Below are 21,471 nucleotides of genomic sequence, written 5' to 3'. Positions count from 1 at the left end.
CCAATGGCAGAATGGCATTGGGGTGACAATTCCATGATCCTAGACATGTTACATGGACATGTTCGGAGTTACCATTGTGATGCTATACATATGTTGTTACATATGTATAGTGCACGCGTGTAATGGTGTCCCCGCACTCACAAAGTCCGGGGAATTTGCCCTGAACAATGTGGGAGCACCTTGGCTAGTGCCAGGGTGCCCACACACTAAGTAACTTAGCACCCAACCTTTACCAGGTAAAGGTTAGACATATAGGTGACTTATAAGTTACTTAAGTGCAGTGGTAAATGGCTGTGAAATAACGTGGACGTTATTTCACTCAGGCTGCACTGGCAGGCCTGTGTAAGAATTGTCAGATCTCCCTATGGGTGGCAAAAGAAATGCTGCAGCCCATAGGGATCTCCTGGAACCCCAATACCCTGGATACCTCAGTACCATATACTAGGGAATTATAAGGGTGTTCCAGTATGCCAATGTAAATTGGTGAAATTGGTCACTAGCCTGTTAGTGACAATTTGGAAAGAAAAGAGAGAGCATAACCACTGAGGTTCTGAATAGCAGAGCCTCAGTGAGACAGTTAGTCATAACACAGGTAACACATACAGGGCACACTTATGAGCACTGGGGCCCTGGCTGGCAGGGTCCCAGTGACACATACAACTAAAACAACATATATACAGTAAAATATCAGGGTAACATGCCAGGCAAGATGGTACTTTCCTACAGTAGGGAACCTGCACTGCCAGGGTACGTTGGGTGGGCACAGCATGTCAGGTCAGGACAACTGCAGGCATATACATGTCAAAGTAATTGTTAGGTCGACCGTAAGCGTACGGCCTCTTGTATACTTTTAAGTATGCTTCTTCTGTGAGTTTCTAGCTATTTCATTTGTTAATTTCAGTGTAATTTATAAATCCTTGCTTACTAGTTATACCTCTTTGTCCCTCCTTCTTCTGTGTGGGAGCAGGGACCAACTACTGTATAATTACTTTTTGTCCTCTTTATGAGGTCTGTAGGGGACTTTTTTGTACTTGGTTTCCGACTCCTGTCCAGGGAAGCTTCCCTTTTTATTTGCAGAGCATTCTTTCTCTGAGCTTAGCTGTTAACAAGACTATAAATCAGGCTGTTATCTTGGTCACATTTGGTCTTTATGGGCTCTGTTCACCCTCTCTCAGCTACTTGGTTCACACCCTTCCTTGGCTTGGATTTTCTTTACCAAGTGTGTCTGTCTGGAAGATCACTTGTAATTGCTGGTAGCCTTAGCACCCAGTTCTACCAGGGCTCCACAATCCTTAGAGACAGTGCCCACTTCTGCTCCATACTGGGATCCTACTGGCAGCTCCATTAGAGCACCTCAGTTCACACACCCCAGGCCCTTATCTGTGCCAATGCCACAACCCCACACAATCTGTCTGCCAGAGCACCTCAGTTCTTGCAGTCAGGACATTCTGCTGCTCCAGTACTGGGACCTTGGGCGAAGCTCAGTCATTGCACCTCAGTTCACACTCTCTAAGCCCTCACCAGTGCCAGTGCCAGGAACCCCATGCTGCCTGCCAGAGCACCTCAATTCTTGCTGTCGGTACACTGTTGCTCCAATGATGGGACATTAGGCGCAGTGCCATCAGAGCACCTCTGTTTGCACGCTCCAAGCCCTCAGCGGTGCCAGTGCCAGGAACCCCACACACGCTGTCTGCCAGAGCACGTCAGTTGTTGCAGCCGGTGCACTCTGCTACTCCAGTACTGGGATCTCGGGCGCAGTGCCATCAGTGCACTTTGGTTCACACAATCCAAGCCCTGGGCCGTGCCAGTGGCAAGAACCCCATGCATGCTGTCTGCTGGAGCACCTCAGTTCATTCAGTCAGTACACTCTGCTATTCCTGTACTCGGATCCTGGGCACAGCTCCATCAGTGCATCTCAGTTCTACCCCTGTGAAGTCACTTCCTTTCCTATACTGGGACCCGCTCACATACAGTTCTATTAGAGCAGTTTAATTCTAATATTCAGTCCCACTGCCAAGCCAATACTGGACCCAAAAGAGCAACACACAGCTCAGCCAGTGCATCTCAAGTCTAATATCCAACAACACTGTTGATGGGAACCACCACAGCTCTGCCAGAATCCATCATTTCTAACATTCAGTGCACATTTCTTCTTAGTACTAAGGCTCACACAAACGTACTTCATGACTCCTCGCTTCTGTGATTCAGAGGCAATGCCACTCCCAAGCTGGGCCCCACTCGCAGCTTCACCAGGGAACCTCCAGGCTAACACCCAGCAACACTGGCACACCAGAACTAGGATCCACACAGAGATCCATTAACATACCTCACTTCTGGCTTTGTGTGCCTGTTACTATTCCAGTACTGCAGCCCACATACAACTCTGTCAGTGCACCTCAACCCTAACCTGCAGCACCCCATTATTCGAATACCAGGAATTTCACAGCGCTCTATTTCTCATTCCTCACCTGCTGCCTTTCTGTTGTTCCAGCACTGGGCCGGAACACAGCTTTGTCTATACTCCCAATCCTGATATGAAGCACCCCAATATTGCTGTACTGGGGTTCACATACAACTCTGCTAATGCACCTCCTACTTTCCTGCAGTGCACCTTGCTGTTCCTCCCTCTGACTTCTGTTTGAGGACGTGGGGGAGCCAATTAATTCTATTCTTAACTGCAATCTTTATTTGGGAGGGTCTGTTTCACCTATCTCACTCCGTTCTTTCCTTTACTCAGTTTACTTTCAATGTTTTCCTTTTCTCCCACTTTTCTCTTTCTGGCTCTTAAAATCCACATGTTACCCGTTTTGTTCTTTCTTTCAACTATTTATTTCTATTTCGCTCCTTTTTTTTATTTCCCTCTTCCTCTTGCTACCTCCTCTTTCAAACTTGCAAAAACATGGTTATTTCTTTTGTTGTTTCGTTCCTCACTTTTTTCTTCACCAAGCATTCACTCTTTCACTAATTTTTTCTCATCCCTTCATTCTTTCTTTGTCTTTATTTATTTGCTCTTTCCTTAAACTCGGTAAGCATCTTTTCACTTTTTTTTTTAGATCTTTCTTCCTTCCTTTCTCTGGTGTTTTTCTTATCTTTATCTGTCAATTTACATTTTACTAAAAAAATCCCTCTTTTTCCCATCTGTATGTGGAAGCCACAGTTACTTGTCGGGACCCTAAGTGTCAAAGTGTTTTTCCCATTATATGTCTGTGGGAAATGTATCAATACATACATGCCCTGGCTCTTTCGCTGCTTGTGTCTCTCACCATCTCTCTTTTTTTCTCTAATATTCATTTTTCTCTTTCACGCTTCTTTCATTTTTTTCTCTTTATCTTTAATCCTTTCACTTCTCTTTTTCTGCCCCATTCGCTTTCTCTCCTGAGGCCTAGTTATCAATAGAGCAACACGTGCTGTGGCACCGGGGCCCAGAGACCTACACACCTCACTCAACTCTAATTACTGCGGTATTTTCCTACCAGTTACCCATTTTCATTTCTTACTCCAGGGTACACAACACCTTGACTACGCCACTTGTCCTCTCCATCTTTACTCCCAATTCCCTCTTTCCTTTCACCATCCAATCAATCACCAATGATATTTTGTTATGGTGGCTTGAGCATTACACTCTAATGAAAAAAGGTTTATTTCTGATAAAGGTTTATATGATAATTGTATATGTTTTAAGATAGAGGAATAAAGAAGGATGAAGTGCTTCAGTTAAATTGTGGGCGATTGGAATTATATGGCAAAAAAAGTCTAAATTATGAGGCAGGGTTGACCAATTTATGTGGCATGAAAAGTCCATTATGAAGTTACAATGCTAATAGCTCTAACTCAAGAAAATGCGAGACCTATTGCATTGCAAATGCTTGTTTTAAATTATTGTGACATGTATATGTCTGGAACATGATTGTGTCACAGATGGATAGGGACGCACTGGCAAAAGGTACATACCAAACACATACACAAATATCACAGTGGTGTCAGTATTCATTGCCAAATGATTGCTGGCATCACAATAGCGGTACAATCATACTTGTCAGCTGTGTCAATGTGTGCGCATTGCAAGGAGACCTGTACCAGTAAGGTTGTGCTGCCTGTTGTGGATGTGGGTCAGTACATGTATGCGTGTGTATGATTTGATTGGCTGGTTGAGGTGAAGGGAGGTGGAGTGGGTAATTTGGTTGTGTCCATCTGTGTGCCACTTGCATATGGGTCCAATGTTGTTGTGTATGTGTGATTGTGTTGTGGTGTAAAACATTCAGATGTGTGTTGTGTGGCAGTCATTTTGTGATGTGTATAGTTGTGCTTTGATGTGAGTGTGTTTGTGTTGGTTGTTGTGGTTGTGTCATGTGTGGTTTCAGTGTCAATGGTGTGTGTATGTTGTGTCATGGTTACTGGGCAGTGTGTGTTTTCGGCATGTATGGGTTGTGTTGTGGTAAAATGGCAGTGGATAATGGTATGTGTATGGTGTGTTGTGCAGATGGAACACATAGCTAAGGTACAGTGTGTGTGTGTGTGTGACTTACTTACCTTTATCCAATAGCCACTGCCATTAATCAATGTCCATTGGGTCCAGTGACGGTTCCCTCTGTCAGCAATCCGCTGGTGTGACACCACCTGTAGAGCTGAAGTGTCTAAATATGGTCAGCGGGAATGTGCCTGTCTGCTGGCTAGGAAGAGCACTCTGTCACGGCGGTCTTTGGCTGAGCCACAATACATCTAAATACGGCGGGAGGAACGCAATCAACTTGATGGAGTACTTGGGTCTGCCGCCGACACAGCTTGGTAGTAATACCGTCAAGATCTAATTCAGGTCCTAAGTACTGAACGCAACAATTCAGGACCAATTTGCTTTATGCAACAAAACCTCTCGCATTTCTGATAATGTTGACTCACAAAGCCCCCCACTGTACTTCCTAGCTATCACTGAGACCTGGATTGACACAACAACTCTACCACACCTGCCTCGCTTCACACTGACTTCCCCCTTCTCCAGCATGCCCCAAAGAACCTGCAAAAGTAACATTCTGCTACATAACAGGCTCACAACCATATTTTCTTTAGTTTTGTCCTCCACCCATCGTCTTTATTTCCACATCTGTCGAAGCCCTATTCAATGCCAAGATTGTGGTGCTGGACCACTCTCCAGGAGACACTGCCATATTCTTTGAAGAGTTATATAATATCTGTTTACCTATTCCCACTACCACTACTACCATCATACTCAGGTACTTGAAATTTGACACTAAACTGCAGGACATCTTGTTTTCTCAGCTCCTAACTGAATATTCACTCCTCAGTACACTGTACTCACCCACAGATAATCAAGGTAATCTGAATTTAGTGCTATCAGACACACCTAAACAATTATCACTCAGTACCCTCCCTTCCCACTCTGACATCCATCTACCAAGTACACAGTCATTTATCACCTCTGATTTATTATATATCATTCAACATATTTCATGAAGCCCTGAAGCAAACATTTGAATCCCACGGTGTAAGAGACTGAAGTGAACTATTCCTCTGTTCACCAAGCACTAGCAAAGGAGGAACCTCTGCCTTTCTTCTCCTGTTCTCTTGTCTCCATAGGAGCCTGGATCCTAACTGGTGGCACGCACACTGGGGTGACAAAACACGTTGGTGAAGCTGTCAGGGACTTCAGCATGAGCAGTAGCCAGGTGGACAGCGAGATCATTGCCATTGGGATCACAAGTTGGGGACTACTACACAACCGGAACACCCTGATCAGCACAATGGTAAGTGGGAGACTGCATGCGATGCAACAATGTGGCTGGGAAGGCATCTGAATCTTAGCTTTGTAGATCACATGATCCATCACTGAGGAGGAAGGACTATGTAAACAGTTTATTGTGGAAGAAATATTCAGGATCTGCCTCAAATCTGAGGTAGTTTTACCGCTGTTTAAGCTACACGTAGCAAGCCCCTCCACTTTGACCAACTACCACTTGGGATCCTAACACCCCTCTTTCCATGATCATCTTTAGCCCATGATCAGGTCAACCTTCTGCAGCCTGAGGTCCATCACCTTCTCTTTAGTGACATCCTTTCATGTATGAGTATAACAGTTTCACCTTTTTGCAAGTCGGCCACCTCTCCTCTATCCTCACCCCTCTTGCACTCTCTGCAACATCCATCACCTCACTGTATTCCCATCTCTCACCTCACCAGGTATCACTCACACTGATATTCATCCTATGATTCTAAGTACTTGTTCTCTGTTTTCTGGTGCTCAACACACTCTCCGCCCACACCCCTACCTGACTGCGCCTCTAGGGTGCAGTACTTGGCCATTGATTCTTTACCATTTACACCACCTCTAATAACAATGTGATCTTATCCTTTGTTTTACCTGAAATTATAATGCTGAAAATACAAGTATATTATCACTCCATTCTTTTAAGACGTCTCCTGCCTTCAAATAAAAATCTCTGAATGCCTTACATTGACCATACGTAAATGTCCCTAAACTCCTCTTAAATCAAAAACATTTACTTTCATTAATTTTCTTCTCACACCACGCCGCAACCCCCATTATCTCCCCCTCCCTGAAGACTTGAGTGTGGGTATCAACAGGAATGTAAGACTGGGATTCTCTATCACCCCCACTTTGGGATTGCTAGGTGACTAAGCATTAGGAAAATACATTGTCGCCCTTCTCGTTTGCAAACAGTGAAGTGCCTCAACAACAAGGTACACTGAAAAATATCTCCTGGTTGAACATCCACAACAGTGCTCCTCCAAAAGCTTCAGCCTTGGCTCACACTCATTATCTGCAACAAGTTCAGTGGTTCACACAAGGCACTGTGCAAATTCCTCAGCCTGGTCTTTAGCCCTTTACATGGTACCTAAGCATGTTCTCTTCCCAAAGGCCTTCATGGTTATACCAGTCATGCTCAGTTCAATCCATCTGCAAAAGTCTTAGGTTTCCACCAAAACACCCTTCACCCTATTTAGGACCACTTCAGTGTAATGCTTGCGCCAAGAAGCATTGGCCAACTTTGGGGCTTGGGCTATAAGTATGCTGCTTCCTGGGACCGTATTATACATAGTGCCCTTGGGGGGCGCGATGAGCATGGGCACCTTACATGTAGTAAATCTGGTGTTAATGTTGCACTGTCCCGAAATCAACAGGGCCAGTCGGTTGTACTCATAAAGTATAATCATTGGCAATTAGTTGTTTGGTGCTAAAATATTATGTGATGGAACCTAGTTGACATTGTCTCCTTTTATAAATTTTTTTACAATGTTCTTTGGGTTTAACTTTGCAGTAAAATCATCACTCTGTGTGGTTTTAGTCACTGATTAGTTTTCTTTGACTTAAAACTCCTGATGAATGCAAAGTACCTTGTGCTTGTAGCTGATGGCACAGAGAGGGCTGTTGTTTTAGTTTAGCACTCATCAGGAGTGACAGATTTGGTCTCTAGTTATTTGCTTACTGCAAACTGGTCACCAGCAAATCAGTCATGAGGTGGGCAGCACAGATAATGTGTGTTAGACCCTGTTTGTGGGGGTAGAGCGTCACAGAGCACACAAAGGCTTCTGGGCATCAACTGTAGGGCTTGAGGTTGTTTGCCTCTGATGTCCCGGGATCCATCCTATTAACCAAGCCCAACCCCTTCAGCTCTTTGCTCTCAGTGGTAGCACTGGTGAGAAGTCACAGGCTTCTTAGGGAGGTAGTGTGGGGGTGCTCAATTTCAGTACTAGTCAAATAATAATCAAACACCAGTGCAGTAACTGATTGTCCAACGCAGTGCATTGCTTTTAGAAAAGAAAAGTCGTTTAAGACACATCAGAACTAAATAATGCACATGCAATATTGGTTGCTACTATTTAGGAAGTGGGTGCTGGGTCTACCTGCCCTGCAATCAGCTATCATACTTCTAACCCTTGGATTACCCTCCCTTCTTCTCTGGGTTGTTTGCATTCTGTCAGGAAAGTGGTAATAGTGTGATTCTAGGATCGGGGGCAGATTACTCCCCACACAAGAATTGTCAAAGTGCTCAGTCTTTCCCAGTTCATATTGTCTTTCCTTTGCCACAGCAAGTCCTGAAAGCATTCAGCTGTTGGGCAGCAACTAGCCCCTCTCCCACTTCTGGGATGGTGTGCATGCCACAGTCTGATGCAAGAATCTCCAGCTGCAGCAGGGTCATGGCTGAAGAGTGATGGTGGGAGGAGGCAACAGAAAGCTCTTGGAGCAGGTAGTCTGGAGTTGTGGTGGTCCCATATGGGTGGATCTCATCATGGCTACACTCCAGTCAGCTTCTTCTTTATAGGTGTAACACAGGCCCCACTTAAGGGTATTAAACTCTTCTGGGACGTTTACTATTAACAGAGATTCTATAGCCTACCAACATGTGGGGAACTCTGATCGCTCTCCTCCATCCTTCGTCCCCTGGCAAACCTCACAAGCTTTGGTGCCTCACTGCACCTTAGCTCCTAATAGACAGTCACTCTTCCTCCAGGGTTGGCAGCATCCATCCCTCTCTCAGCAGGCAGGCTGACTTCTAAGTACTTTATTTCAGGTTAAGAGCTTCTTCAAGCAAGGCAAGATTTAGATGATGTGTTCTCATGGGAGAAAAAGTGGCTTTCATAAAGGCACCAGTTCTGGCTGCACAGCAGTTCTGTCAGTACTCTGTGGATCTTCCTCTTCCTTGGTCAGAGAGAACTTGGAAATGGACATTGTACCATTTAGGATGTTTTGATGTTACAGAACTAACAGTGAATGCCAGCAGGGTCAGTCTACGGGTCATCCTACCCCAGAGCAAGCCTGGCCGAGGTTCTTCAAGGCCAACCTTTGCATGTACAAGCAGACACATAAAAGAGGTGGAATAAGCATATTCACACCAAAAAAGGAGAGAGCGGGCTCCCAGTAACCTATCCACTCAAGGGGACAGGGGGACAGAGCACCATATCACAGTAATTAAAAGAAATAACACCCTGGGGGAATTATCATGCTATCCACCACTCAATTCTCTTCTCGTACATTCATTCACTCAAATGATTAATCTTAATAAAGGAATATTAAAATTTCATATTTAATAAATAATCCCATACACAATAAAAACATTAAAAACAGACAATCATAAAAAAGCCAACAGGCCCCACAGGGGACCTCAGTACAATCTCTGGCCAAAAGAAATTGTGAGACCACACACAAGACACCCTCCCTGATCTATTGTCTTTTTGCTGTCCCAAATCAGGTACAGTGGCCAATTGATTCATGCAACCAATATCTCATCTATTCTTGGCCAGTTCCAATGAGTCCAGCATTTTCATCTTGCGTTGATGCGTTTCAGTGGTTTATCACAGTCCTTTCTATCACCTTCCTCAGGACGATTTTATATTTTCCCAATCCATATTCATTCCATATCTATATAAGAATAAAAATACACAAATTCCAATCCTACACTCCATTACTTAAGAAGCTCTAACTCGTCATCCATATCATCCCAGTTCCTCCCTGGCTTTGTTTAAACCACAACAAACTTACCCCTTTTAAATATCTCCCTTATCCCTTTATTAAAACATCACATAAGAATACCCAGTGTGAGCAATCAGTCCAATCAATACTTGTTCAAATAAAACCAAACATCATTGTATCACAACACTCACTTGCATTCATAGTGGATTATACTAATATCAAAATTCAATGATAGTCACCAAATCGTATCCTTATCCAGAGGGTATTTCTTACTCATCTATTTTCCTAAGGCGAATTACCTCTATATGGGCCTCTATATATAAACAGTTATAAATGTGAATTTGCCCATGCACCCGGAGACGTATCTCTTCTTGTGATTCTGACACATTGGGCCTCATCCTGACCCTGGCGGACGGCGGAGGCCGTCCGCCAGGGTACCGCCGCTGAATGACCGCACCGCGGTCAAAAGACCGCGGCGGCCATTCAGACATTTCCTGTGGCCCGGCGGGCGCTCTCCAAAAGAGCGCCCGCCGGCCCAGAGGAAATGCCCCTGCAACGAGGACGCCGGCTCAGAATTGAGCCGGCGTAGTTGCAGGGGTGCGACGGGTGCAGTTGCACCCATCGCGTATTTCAGTGTCTGCTAAGCAGACACTGAAATACTTTTCGGGGCCCTCTTACGGGGGCCCCGCGGCACCCCCTACCGCCATCCTGTTCATGGCGGGTTTCCCGCCATGAACAGGATGGCGGTAGGGGGTGTCAGAATCCCCATGGCGGTGGAGCGCGCTATGCCGCCATGGAGGATTCCCCCGAGCAGCGGAAAGTCGGCGGGAGACCGCCGACTTTCCGCTTCTGACCGCGGCTGAACCGCCGCGGTCAGAATGCTCGTGGGAGCACCGCCAGCCTGTTGGCGGTGCTCCCGTGGTCGGTGGCCCTGGCGGCCACCGGCCGCCAGGGTCAGAATGACCCCCATTGTCTCTAGCATAATCAGTTCTATATCACTTGGGTAGGTCATGCAGGGTTATAGGAAGTGATGAGCGGAGCAACACAGACACGCTTCCTGTCCTGGCTCTTGTCCATTCTTGGGCATAAGATGGCAGGAACAAATGGTGCTTGGAGGGAGCAGTGTACGGACAATCATCCTTTACTATTTTCTTTCTTCAGGGAGGGTCACCAGCTCAATACCTGCTGGATGAGGAGAACCAGGGTAAGCTGTGCTGTCTGAACAATAACCACTCCCACTTCATCCTGGTGGATGACGGAACACACGGGAGACCAGGGGCAGACACCGCACTCAGGACTGAGCTGGAAACATTCATTTCAGAGCAAACTATGGAGAAAGGAGGTAGGAATGGGTCCTAAAATTATTAATGATATCACAACATCACTCTTTCAGTTCATTTCAAGTGCACCCACAGGTTACCACCATTAAATTAAACAGAGGCATCCTATTACAGGTCATCTGAAAGGTCTTCTGATCTGAATATCAATGATCTAAAATAAAAACCAATTGAACTGTCGAAAACCTCATAGGTGCCACGGTTCAACAGGAGATAGTCCTATCACTAACTCTGGCTAAAGTTCTTAAACAACTCTACAGTTACTCCTCAAGGCTTATTTTTATGTTTGAAGTCATTTTTGTTTTTCTTTGACAGTCATATCTTTTGAGGAGTACACACATTTGCCAGCATTGGCACAGGAGTACGTTTTCGCAAATCATATTTTAGCATTTGTAAATGCAGAAAAGGGCATTCACAGTTGACAGCACATTTGTTTTCCTGGGTGTTGTCTTGCAGTTCCGAAACTCTTGGTCTTGACATGGGAGTGTTCCTAACAAGGTTTTTATGAATACTTAACATTGCATGACTGCCACAGCCCAAAAAGACCAACTCCACTATCTTGCTAGCAGATTTGCTCACATGTAATATTACATCATACTGGTGTTATATGTACATGTAAATAATATTGTTAGTGTAAAGTCATGTTTTCTGAACATATAATGTGAATTTAAACATGTAACACAAGACATTTGTGCACCAAGGTCTCCATAGGTGCATATGTGGTCTTGTGAATCAGGCCGGTAATATAATACAAGGTCTAACTATCTTGTCCCTCTGTAAGAAACTGGGTTAGTGGTTGGGTGGGGTAAAACCCTGTTCAAGCAACAACCACAATCCTTCTCAGGGTGAGCCACAAAAGTCACAAGATTAATCTGTGCTTAACCCTCTGGTAGCTTGGCACAACAGCAGTCAAGTTCACGTTAAAGGCACTGTTCACAGTACTTATGCAGCAGAAAAACAGTAATAAGGTGAAAACGCAACACAAGAAAAATCCCAAATAAATAAAAAAAATATAGGATAAAATTTAGTAAGTAAAATGATAATAGAATAACAAAAATCGAATCAGTAGATCCGAAGATATTGAATTAAGTGAAAATAGCTCCAAGTAGCAGAAAGAGCTGACTGTGGGTATCTTGTTGTGCTGGATTGGGTCAAAGTCACAAATGTTGGTTGGAGGCGATGCAGTGCAGTGGGCACAGGACCGAGTTTGATCCACTGGGAATTGTACCTTATGTCCTTGGTGCACTGCGTTACTTTGCGAGGCTTTGCGTCATCTGGCCTTGGTTCTGATGAGGCTGTGCATCACTCAGCATCAGTTCTGATGAACGTTTCAGCTATAAGGTGAGGATTTGCAGGGTCATGTGTCACTCTGTGTTGGTTCTGATTGAGCTTTCAGCTGTGCAGCAAGGCTTTGTAGGGCTCTGGGTAGTTCGGAGTTGGCTCTGATGAAGTTTTCAGCTGTGCGGCACAGCTTTATGGGGCTTGGGTGCTGCTTGCTCTCAGTTCCAATGAAACTTTCAACTGTGTGGCAAGGCTTTGCAGGGCTTCATGTCAGATTTGGTGGAACCTCCGGTAATGCCAGGGTGAGTTCTCTCTGATGCCCAGGACTTGAGGAAGGACCTCTTGGGGATCAGCAACTCACTCCAGCAGAGGCCAGCAAGCTCAGGTAGGTCCAGGCAGGTCCAATGCAGCAGGTCAGTAACAGGTCTTACCCCTGCCTTCCTGGTAGGGTAACCCATCGTACCGACACCTAGTCCTCTTTTGTCTCATTGTCTGGGAGAAATACACAAAGTCCACCAGCTAAGCTATACACAGTCATGTGACCAAGGACACTGACAGCAGGCACCAAATGGTTAGTACAAGAACATGGCAAATTTCCAAACATGCCATTTTCAAATTTGTGAATACAAATCTGTATTTAGCATTAAAGAGGATTTAAAATTACAAATCATTTGCTTCCAAACATGACATTCCAGTCTGTCACCAATCAAAACATAGCACTTATTATTTAAGTGTAATAAGGTAACCAAATGCTATCCAATGGGAGAAACAGCCTTACAGTAGTGAACAATGAATGTAGACGTTTTTCACTACCAGGGCATGTAAAACTTTAAAAAACATGTCCTACCTTTTAGGATACAGTGCACCAAGCCCTACGGGCAGTTTAGTTTCTATCTTAGGGATGACTTATAAATGTTATAAAGGAAGGTTTAGTCCTGGAAAATATTTACTTTGCCTGATCGAACAGCAGTTTAAAAATCCAGTGTAGGCTGCAGTGGCAGGACCGAGATGCTTAAAATGGCTACTTCAGTGGGTGGCACAATGAGTACTGCAGGCCTACTAGTATGAGTATGTTTAAATTAAATGTGCCAATCAGGTGTATACCAATTTTACAATTTATTAGGGAGGGAGCACAAGTACGGTAGCACTGGTTTACAGTGGTAAAGTGCACAGAGTCCTAATACCAATAAAAATGAATACAGAAAACAAGGAGTGAAGGCAAAAAGTTTAGGGGAATGTGAGAAGGTAGCCTCTTTCTAGCCTTGTTACCCCCACTTTTGGCCTGTTTGTGAGTGTATGTCAGGGTGTTTGTCACTGTTTTCACTGTCTCACTGGGATCCTGATAGCCAGGCCTCAGTGCTCATAGTGAAAACACCATGTTTTCAGTATGGTTGTTATGTGTCACTGGGATCCTGCTAGTCCGGACCCCAGTGCTCATAGGTTTGTGGCCTATATGTATGTGTCACTGGGACCCTGTCACACAGGGCCCCAGTGCTCATAGGTGTGCATGTATATGTTCCCTGTGTGGTGCCTAACTGTCTCACTGAGGCTCTGCTAACCAGAACCTCAGTGGTTATGCTCTCTCATTACTTTCAAATTGTCACTAACAGGCTAGTGACCATTTTTTACCAATTTACATTGGCTTACTGGAACACCCTTATAATTCCCTAGTATATGGTACTGAGGTACCCAGGGTATTGGGGTTCCAGGAGATCCCTATGGGCTGCAGCATTTCTTTTGCCACCCATAGGGAGCTCTGACAATTCTTACACAGGCCTGCCACTGCAGCCTGAGTGAAATAACGTCCACGTTATTTCACAGCCATTTTACACTGCACTTAAGTAACTTATAAGTCACCTATATGTCTAACCTTTACCTGGTAAAGGTTAGGAGCAAAGTTACTTAGTGTGAGGGCACCCTGGCACTAGCCAAGATGCCCCCACATTGTTCAGAGCCAATTCCCTGAACTTTGTGAGTGCGGGGACACCATTACACGCGTGCACTACATATAGGTCACTACCTATATGTAGCTTCACCATGGTAACTCCGAATATGGCCATGTAACATGTCTATGATCATGGAATTGCCCCCTCTATGCCATCCTGGCATTGTTGGTACAATTCCATGATCCCAGTGGTCTGTAGCACAGACCCTGGTACTGCCAAACTGCCCTTCCTGGGGTTTCACTGCAGCTGCTGCTGCTGCCAACCCCTCAGACAGGCATCTGCCCTCCTGGGGTCCAGCCAGGCCTGGCCCAGGATGGCAGAACAAAGAACTTCCTCTGAGAGAGGGTGTGACACCCTCTCCCTTTGGAAAATGGTGTGAAGGCAGGGGAGGAGTAGCCTCCCCCAGCCTCTGGAAATGCTTTGTTGGGCACAGAGGTGCCCAATTCTGCATAAGCCAGTCTACACCGGTTCAGGGACCCCTTAGCCCCTGCTCTGGCGCGAAACTGGACAAAGGAAAGGGGAGTGACCACTCCCCTGACCTGCACCTCCCCTGGGAGGTGTCCAGAGCTCCTCCAGTGTGCTCCAGACCTCTGCCATCTTGGAAACAGAGGTGCTGCTGGCACACTGGACTGCTCTGAGTGGCCAGTGCCACCAGGTGACGTCAGAGACTCCTTGTGATAGGCTCCTTCAGGTGTTAGTAGCCTTTCCTCTCTCCTAGGTAGCCAAACCCTCTTTTCTGGCTATTTAGGGTCTCTGTCTCTGGGGAAACTTTAGATAACGAATGCATGAGCTCAGCCGAGTTCCTCTGCATCTCCCTCTTCACCTTCTGATAAGGAATCGACCGCTGACCGCGCTGGAAGCCTGCAAACCTGCAACATAGTAGCAAAGACGACTACTGCAACTCTGTAACGCTGATCCTGCCGCCTTCTCGACTGTTTTCCTGCTTGTGCATGCTGTGGGGGTAGCCTGCCTCCTCTCTGCACCAGAAGCTCCGAAGAAATCTCCCGTGGGTCGACGGAATCTTCCCCCTGCAACCGCAGGCACCAAAAAGCTGCATCTCCGGTCCCTTGGGTCTCCTCTCAGCACGACGAGCGAGGTCCCTCGAATCCAGCAACACCGTCCAAGTGACCCCCACAGTCCAGTGACTCTTCAGCCCAAGTTTGGTGGAGGTAAGTCCTTGCCTCACCTCGCTGGGCTGCATTGCTGGGAACCGCGACTTTGCAAGCTTCTCCGGCCCCTGTGCACTTCCGGCGGAAATCCTGTGTGCACAGCCAAGCCTGGGTCCACGGCACTCTAACCTGCATTGCACGACTTTCTAAGTTGGTCTCCGGCGACGTGGGACTCCTTTGTGCAACTTCGGCGAGCACTGTTTCACGCATCCTCGTAGTGCCTGTTTCTGGCACTTCTCCGGGTGCTACCTGCTTCAGTGAGGGCTCTTTGTCTTGCTCGACGTCCCCTCTCTCTGCAGGTCCAATTTGCGACCTCCTGGTCCCTCCTGGGCCCCAGCAGCGTCCAAAAACGCCAAACGCACGATTTGCGTGTAGCAAGGCTTGTTGGCGTCCATCCGGCGGGAAAACACTTCTGCACGACTCTCCAAGGCGTGGGGGATCCATCCTCCAAAGGGGAAGTCTCTAGCCCTTGTCGTTCCTGCAGTATTCACAGTTCTTCAGCCTAGTAAGAGCTTCTTTGCACCAACCGCTGGCATTTCGTGGGCATCTGCCCATCTCCGAGCTGCTTGTGACTTTTGGACTTGGTCCCCTTGTTCCACAGGTACCTTCAGACAGGAATCCATCGTTGTTGCATTGCTGATTTGTGTTTTCCTTGCATTCTCCCTCTAACACGACTATTTTGTCCTTAGGGGAACTTTAGTGCACTTTGCACTCACTTTTCAGGGTCTTGGGGAGGGTTATTTTGCTAACTCTCACTATTTTCTAATAGTCCCAGCGACCCTCTACAAGGTCACATAGGTTTGGGGTCCATTCGTGGTTCGCATTCCACTTCTAGAGTATATGGTTTGTGTTGCCCCTATCCCTATGTTTCCCCATTGCATCCTATTGTAACTATACATTGTTTGCACTGTTTTCTAAGACTATACTGCATATTTTTGCTATTGTGTATATATATCTTGTGTATATTTCCTATCCTCTCACTGAGGGTACACTCTAAGATACTTTGGCATATTGTCATAAAAATAAAGTACCTTTATTTTTAGTATAACTGTGTATTGTGTTTTCTTATGATATTGTGCATATGACACTAAGTGGTACTGTAGTAGCTTCACACGTCTCCTAGTTCAGCCTAAGCTGCTCTGCTAAGCTACCATTATCTATCAGCCTAAGCTGCTAGACACCCTATACACTAATAAGGGATAACTGGGCCTGGTGCAAGGTGCAAGTACCCCTTGGTACTCACTACAAGCCAGTCCAGCCTCCTACAGGGAAGAGCAAACTAAGGATGTCCGGTCTAACACACTCATTTGCTGGAAGTGTCCCACCGACTCCAGCCTTGTTCCTCAGTGTGCTGAACACTAGATCGAAGACTCCATTCCCTCTGTGGGGAAATGCAGCGAAATCTCCAGCATGCTCCTAAAGAAGCCAGGCTGTTACTCTGCTGTAATTGTACCCAATCGAGGGAGGAATGATACTGTAGAAGTCCAGAGCCAGCCAAAGCTAGCACCCCACCTGATCCCTGCTGCACATCAGGTCCAGGCCATGGAGGAGACTGGCCCTCTGGCCCTCACTTACTTGAGTACTGAAATATTAGCACACCAGTGGTGTCAATAGTGTTTCACGCAGTCATACCTTCACCTGATGTTGTATTTTTGTTCAGGGACACCTCCACTGAGGATAGAAGAGAATAACATTTTACTGCCTGTTTGTTTCAACTTTCTCATTTATTTACTCCTCTATTTTTGGGCAAACCTTTTCCGACTAGGTTGGTCTTACTCCAGCCTATTTAGGAATGTGACCATGTGGTGAACAGTTTGTGGTCAGAAAACAGTTCAAGAGACAATTTGAAGTTGGTATCACAGAGGGGGTGAACATACTCTGGGCTAAAACACTTCCTGACTAGGCCTCTTTACTACCCAGAATGCATCAGTCAGACAGTGGTTATGTAGCTTTGTCAGATAATGCCCCAGTCTCATTGCTTCTTTCTCATATTGGTCGGTCATATACACCCAGGAGTTGGAGACTACTGAAGATAAATCTGTAATATGATGAAGTGAGTGATTATATTACTAAATACATTCCGTAGAAAGTCAGGGTGCAAAGACACCTTACAGGACGCCTTAAAAGCAGGTATTAGTAGATGTCTCATTTCGGCATCTTCCAAAATGAACAAGGTCAGGATTGAAATGTGAGCCAACAGCAACTGAAAGAGGTAAAGAGGATAGCTAAGAGGACAAGCATGAGGAAATTCTGGTATAGACATATGGCCATCAGGGTACATGTCACAGCTTAGATACCCTGCACAGAATGAAACAGCGCTATTATAGTAGGGGTAACAAAGCGGGCAGATAGCTATCCTGGAAACTGAGTGAAACTAGTGAAGGTTGGGCTGGGACACTTGTATGTGGCACCCCTGAAACAAATACAGCCTTTGAAGTCTCCTAAGAGGTCCTTTATCAGGCAGAAGAGACGTGCCCTAGTCACATCTACACCTATTTAGAAGAGCACAGGTGCAGACCATAACACCCAAACAGGTGGAAGGGTTTGATCAATCGATTGGGGCTGAAGAAGGGGTTAGGCGTATAGGTAGGCTGAAAACAAGTAAATTCCCGGTCCCGGTTCGCTTCTATTCAATAAGACATTCTGTGGAGTCATGGGTTCCCTCTTTGACTGGATTATTTAATTCCTTCACGGACAATGATATTATGGTGGCTTCTCTGAGAGAGACTATAGTCACTGTAATCCCCCAAGCTAAGTGAGTGGCTTCTGTAGGCTCATATCACTATTGAGCACTGATGCAAACATATTTACGGCAGTCCTAAAAGCCTGTCTAGATAACACTGGGAACAGTAGATCTAGCCCAATCTGGAGCTACCTGCAGAATAAACTGTGGGGGCAATATAAAGTGTTTCCATATTGTGGATATTATCCGCAAAACAAGAAATAAACTTTCTATATAACTCTGGATCCAGTAAAGACATTTGATCAGTTGAACTTTCAGTTTCTGGGTGAAATCTTCAAGGCTTTTAATTTCATGCACAGATACTGAAAGTGGTTGCTTTGTGGCGATGTAGAACCTAACAAGGAGTTTATCTGTTGACAGTGTATGCAGACGATGTCTTAGTTTCAGTATTGATTCCCTCTTTACTCTAACAGCTTGAAGGGCAAGGTCAGGTTTGTGACTTTAAATCCATCCAGCATAAAATGGCAAATATTTAACATCTTGGCACCAATGATCATATACCCAGGTTGAGAGTCAGTTTTCACTTCCAATATACCAGCGAATTTATAATCTACCTGGAAATTTAGATAACCCCCTGAATCAAACACATGCTTTGGTCTAACTGTCATCCTTTTAGGTCTGGCATATGGGGGAATTGTCATGGCTGGGTAAGTTGGCTGCAATTAAGGGAGAAAATTGTTTCCTTTTCTATACATTGCTGCTGCTGACACTGCCTTAATTTAAAAAATTGCAGGAAATTATGGATGTTTTTGTCTTGTCATACCCTATTGACAAATGTTAGACCTGGCATCCTTGATGTGGCTTCCCCTATCTTTTTGCCTCTGGTTCCTATATTTTTTAACTGCATGCTGGATTTAGTTTTTGCTGGTTTTGATGCTCTGGGCCCTTTACTACTGCCGACCAGAGCTAAAGTGCCAGTGCTCTCTGTACAAATTGTATTGATAATTTGCTTTTCCATGATTGGCATATTTGGTTTACTAGTAAGACCCTAGTAAAATGCACTAGAGGTGCCCAGGGCCTGTAAATCACATGTTACTTGTGGGCCTGCAGCACTGATTGTGCCACCCACATGGCTAGCCCTGTAACCTTGTCTCAGACCTGCCACTTCAGTGTCTGTGAGTGCAGCGCTGAGCTGCCATGTCTACCTGGCAAGTGTACCCACTTGCGCTGCCCAGACTTTCCCTTTTAGTACATGTAAGGCACCCCTAAGGTAGGCACTAGGAAGCCCCATGAGCAGGGTGCAGTGTATTTAGTGAAATTCTGCTCAATTTTATTTCACTATTGTAAGGCCTATTTCTCCTATAGGTTAACATAGGTATTGCCCTAAAATACCTCTTAAGTGTAGTTTCCCATTGAGAGCAGATAGCAATGTGGAACTTGGGGTCTCTAAACTCATAATTAAAAAATACATCTTTTGGTAGAGTTGGTTTTTGAATAGTCAGTTTGAAAATGACACTTTTAGAAAGTGGGTATTTTCTTGGTTAACAAAGAAAGGTATGGGTAGCGGTGGTATAGAGTGGTACACCTCCTAAACCTTATGAGATCATAATCAATGATAGTTCATCTTGGTGGTTGTCCAAAGTAGGGTAGCACTAAGTGGCGAGGTATGCTCCACTACCCAAAAGCAGAATATAGTGTTCCAGAGAAACACCATGCAAATATTTTCCAAGAGATAGCAGCACAGGGTATCTGGTAGTCCCTGATGCAACAGACCATGGTAAGTCTAGAGCCTGAGGTTCAACAGCAACAGTACGGGAGTCGGAGTCCTACAGTATTGTTTTCACCTTATTTCTGTTTTTCAAGGACTACCAGATACCCTGTTGCACGAATAAGTGACTGACTTCATATCCAACTTTTGTTACATTCTGATATATAGAGGCACATGCTGTTGTGATTTTCCCAGGTTAGTCCTTGCATACCCAATAAGCCTTGAAAAAGTCACCTGTTGTTACGAAACACGTGTTGGTTGTGCTTGTGGAACAACACTCATCTTATCATTATGAGGTCCATATCTATGAATGAAAGGAACCTACTACAACCAAACTCATCTGGATAAGGTGTTGATTACAAACTACTTTTAAGTGCTGCGGTATCTTGGAAAAATATTTTCTTGGTTAACCATTCTGGGGGTCATTCAGACCCCGGCGGGCGGCGGGAGCCGCCCGCCTGGCGGGAACCGCCGAATGACCGCACTGCGGTCAAAAGACCGCGGCGGCCATTCTGTGTTTCCCACTGGGCTGGCGGGCGACCGCCAGAAGGCCGCCCGCCAGCCCAGCGGGAAACCCCTTCCCACGAGGACGCCGGCTCCGAATGGAGCCGGCGGAGTGGGAAGGGTGCGACGGGTGCAGTGGCACCCGTCACGTATTTCAGTGTCTGCAATGCAGACACTGAAATACGAAGTGGAGCCCTCTTACGGGGGCCCCGCGGCACCCCCTACCGCCATCCTGTTCCTGGCGGGAGACCCGCCAGGAACAGGATGGCGGTAGGGGGTGTCAGAATCCCCATGGCGGCGGAGCGCACTCCGCCGCCATGGAGGATTCTGAAGGGCAGCGGAAAGTCGGCGGGAGACCGCCGACTTTCCGCATCTGACCGCGGCCGAACCGCCGCGGTCAGAATGCCCTGCGGGGCACCGCCGGCCTGTCGGCAGTGCTCCCGCCGACCCTGGCCCCGGCGGTCTTAGACCGCCGGGGTCAGAATGACCCCCTCTGTGTCTCTGCCTGGCTGCTGAATCCATGTCTGGGTCAGACTGACAGTTGGGCTGTTTGTGAATTCACTATAGACAGTGACACAAAGGGAGCAGAGGTGTGTCCTTAATTTCCTGATGGGTCTTCCTGGGCTAGAGTAGGAGGGAGTAGCTGACACCTGCACCTGAAAGGGCTGTGCCTAACCCCACACAATACAGTCTCCAACCTCCTAGAGTATGGCTGGGGCAGGGCAAGGAAGAAACAGGGTCTTGTGCACCACAAAGACTTTCCTTCGAAGTTTGCCGACTTCAGTGGCAGAAATGAAAATGAGTAGTGGACCCAAAATCCCAGACTTTTAGAACATTTCTGGATCAAGAAGAACCTCTGCCAAGGGGAAGAGCTTAAGAACCGTGAGGAGGAGTACTGCCCCTTTGCCGTGAGTGCTTTGCTGCGTTGGCCTGCAGTTGCTGCTTATGCTTTGGAGATGACAAGGACTGTACTTTGCTGTGTATCCTTCTTGTGTCTCCAAGGGCTTGGACTGAGCTGGCCTCCTGTTAAGAATTCTCAGGGACAGCAAAGACTTCACCTGCCAGCACCTTGGTACTCTTGCTGAGGACCCTGACTTGCCAAGTGGTGACCAATCCAGTTCCAGGGCCTTTAGAAATGAAAGATGAACTGAAAACTAGACAAACCAGGCACACCTACTCCAGACGACCCCAGAACCAGCGCGTCTGTACGACTCTGTGCTGCTGCCTGCAACTTAAAGGTGGGGTCCCCGCTGAAGTGCAACCACCCCACTCGACACAGCAGGCCCGATGCCTCCGCGGTGCCTCTGAGGTCCTGCAACAGTGTGAGTCCAGAGTGCT

At 46.2% G+C, this 21,471-nt stretch overlaps 1 protein-coding gene across 1 annotated transcript in view; it reads left to right on the top strand.

The window, feature by feature from the left end:
* Positions 1 to 21,471, top strand: part of LOC138249315 (transient receptor potential cation channel subfamily M member 2-like) — a 211,399-nt gene that overhangs the window by 10,517 nt on the left and 179,411 nt on the right. Inside the window, exons 5-6 of the mRNA XM_069203274.1 lie at positions 5,593 to 5,759; positions 10,607 to 10,787. Coding sequence (XP_069059375.1) covers positions 5,593 to 5,759; positions 10,607 to 10,787 — 348 coding nt within the window. The remainder of the gene's footprint in view (positions 1 to 5,592; positions 5,760 to 10,606; positions 10,788 to 21,471) is intronic.

Source organism: Pleurodeles waltl, chromosome 8 (genome assembly GCF_031143425.1).
Source record: "Pleurodeles waltl isolate 20211129_DDA chromosome 8, aPleWal1.hap1.20221129, whole genome shotgun sequence".
Taxonomy (NCBI): domain Eukaryota; kingdom Metazoa; phylum Chordata; class Amphibia; order Caudata; family Salamandridae; genus Pleurodeles; species Pleurodeles waltl.
This window is presented reverse-complemented; position numbering and strand designations above follow the sequence as displayed.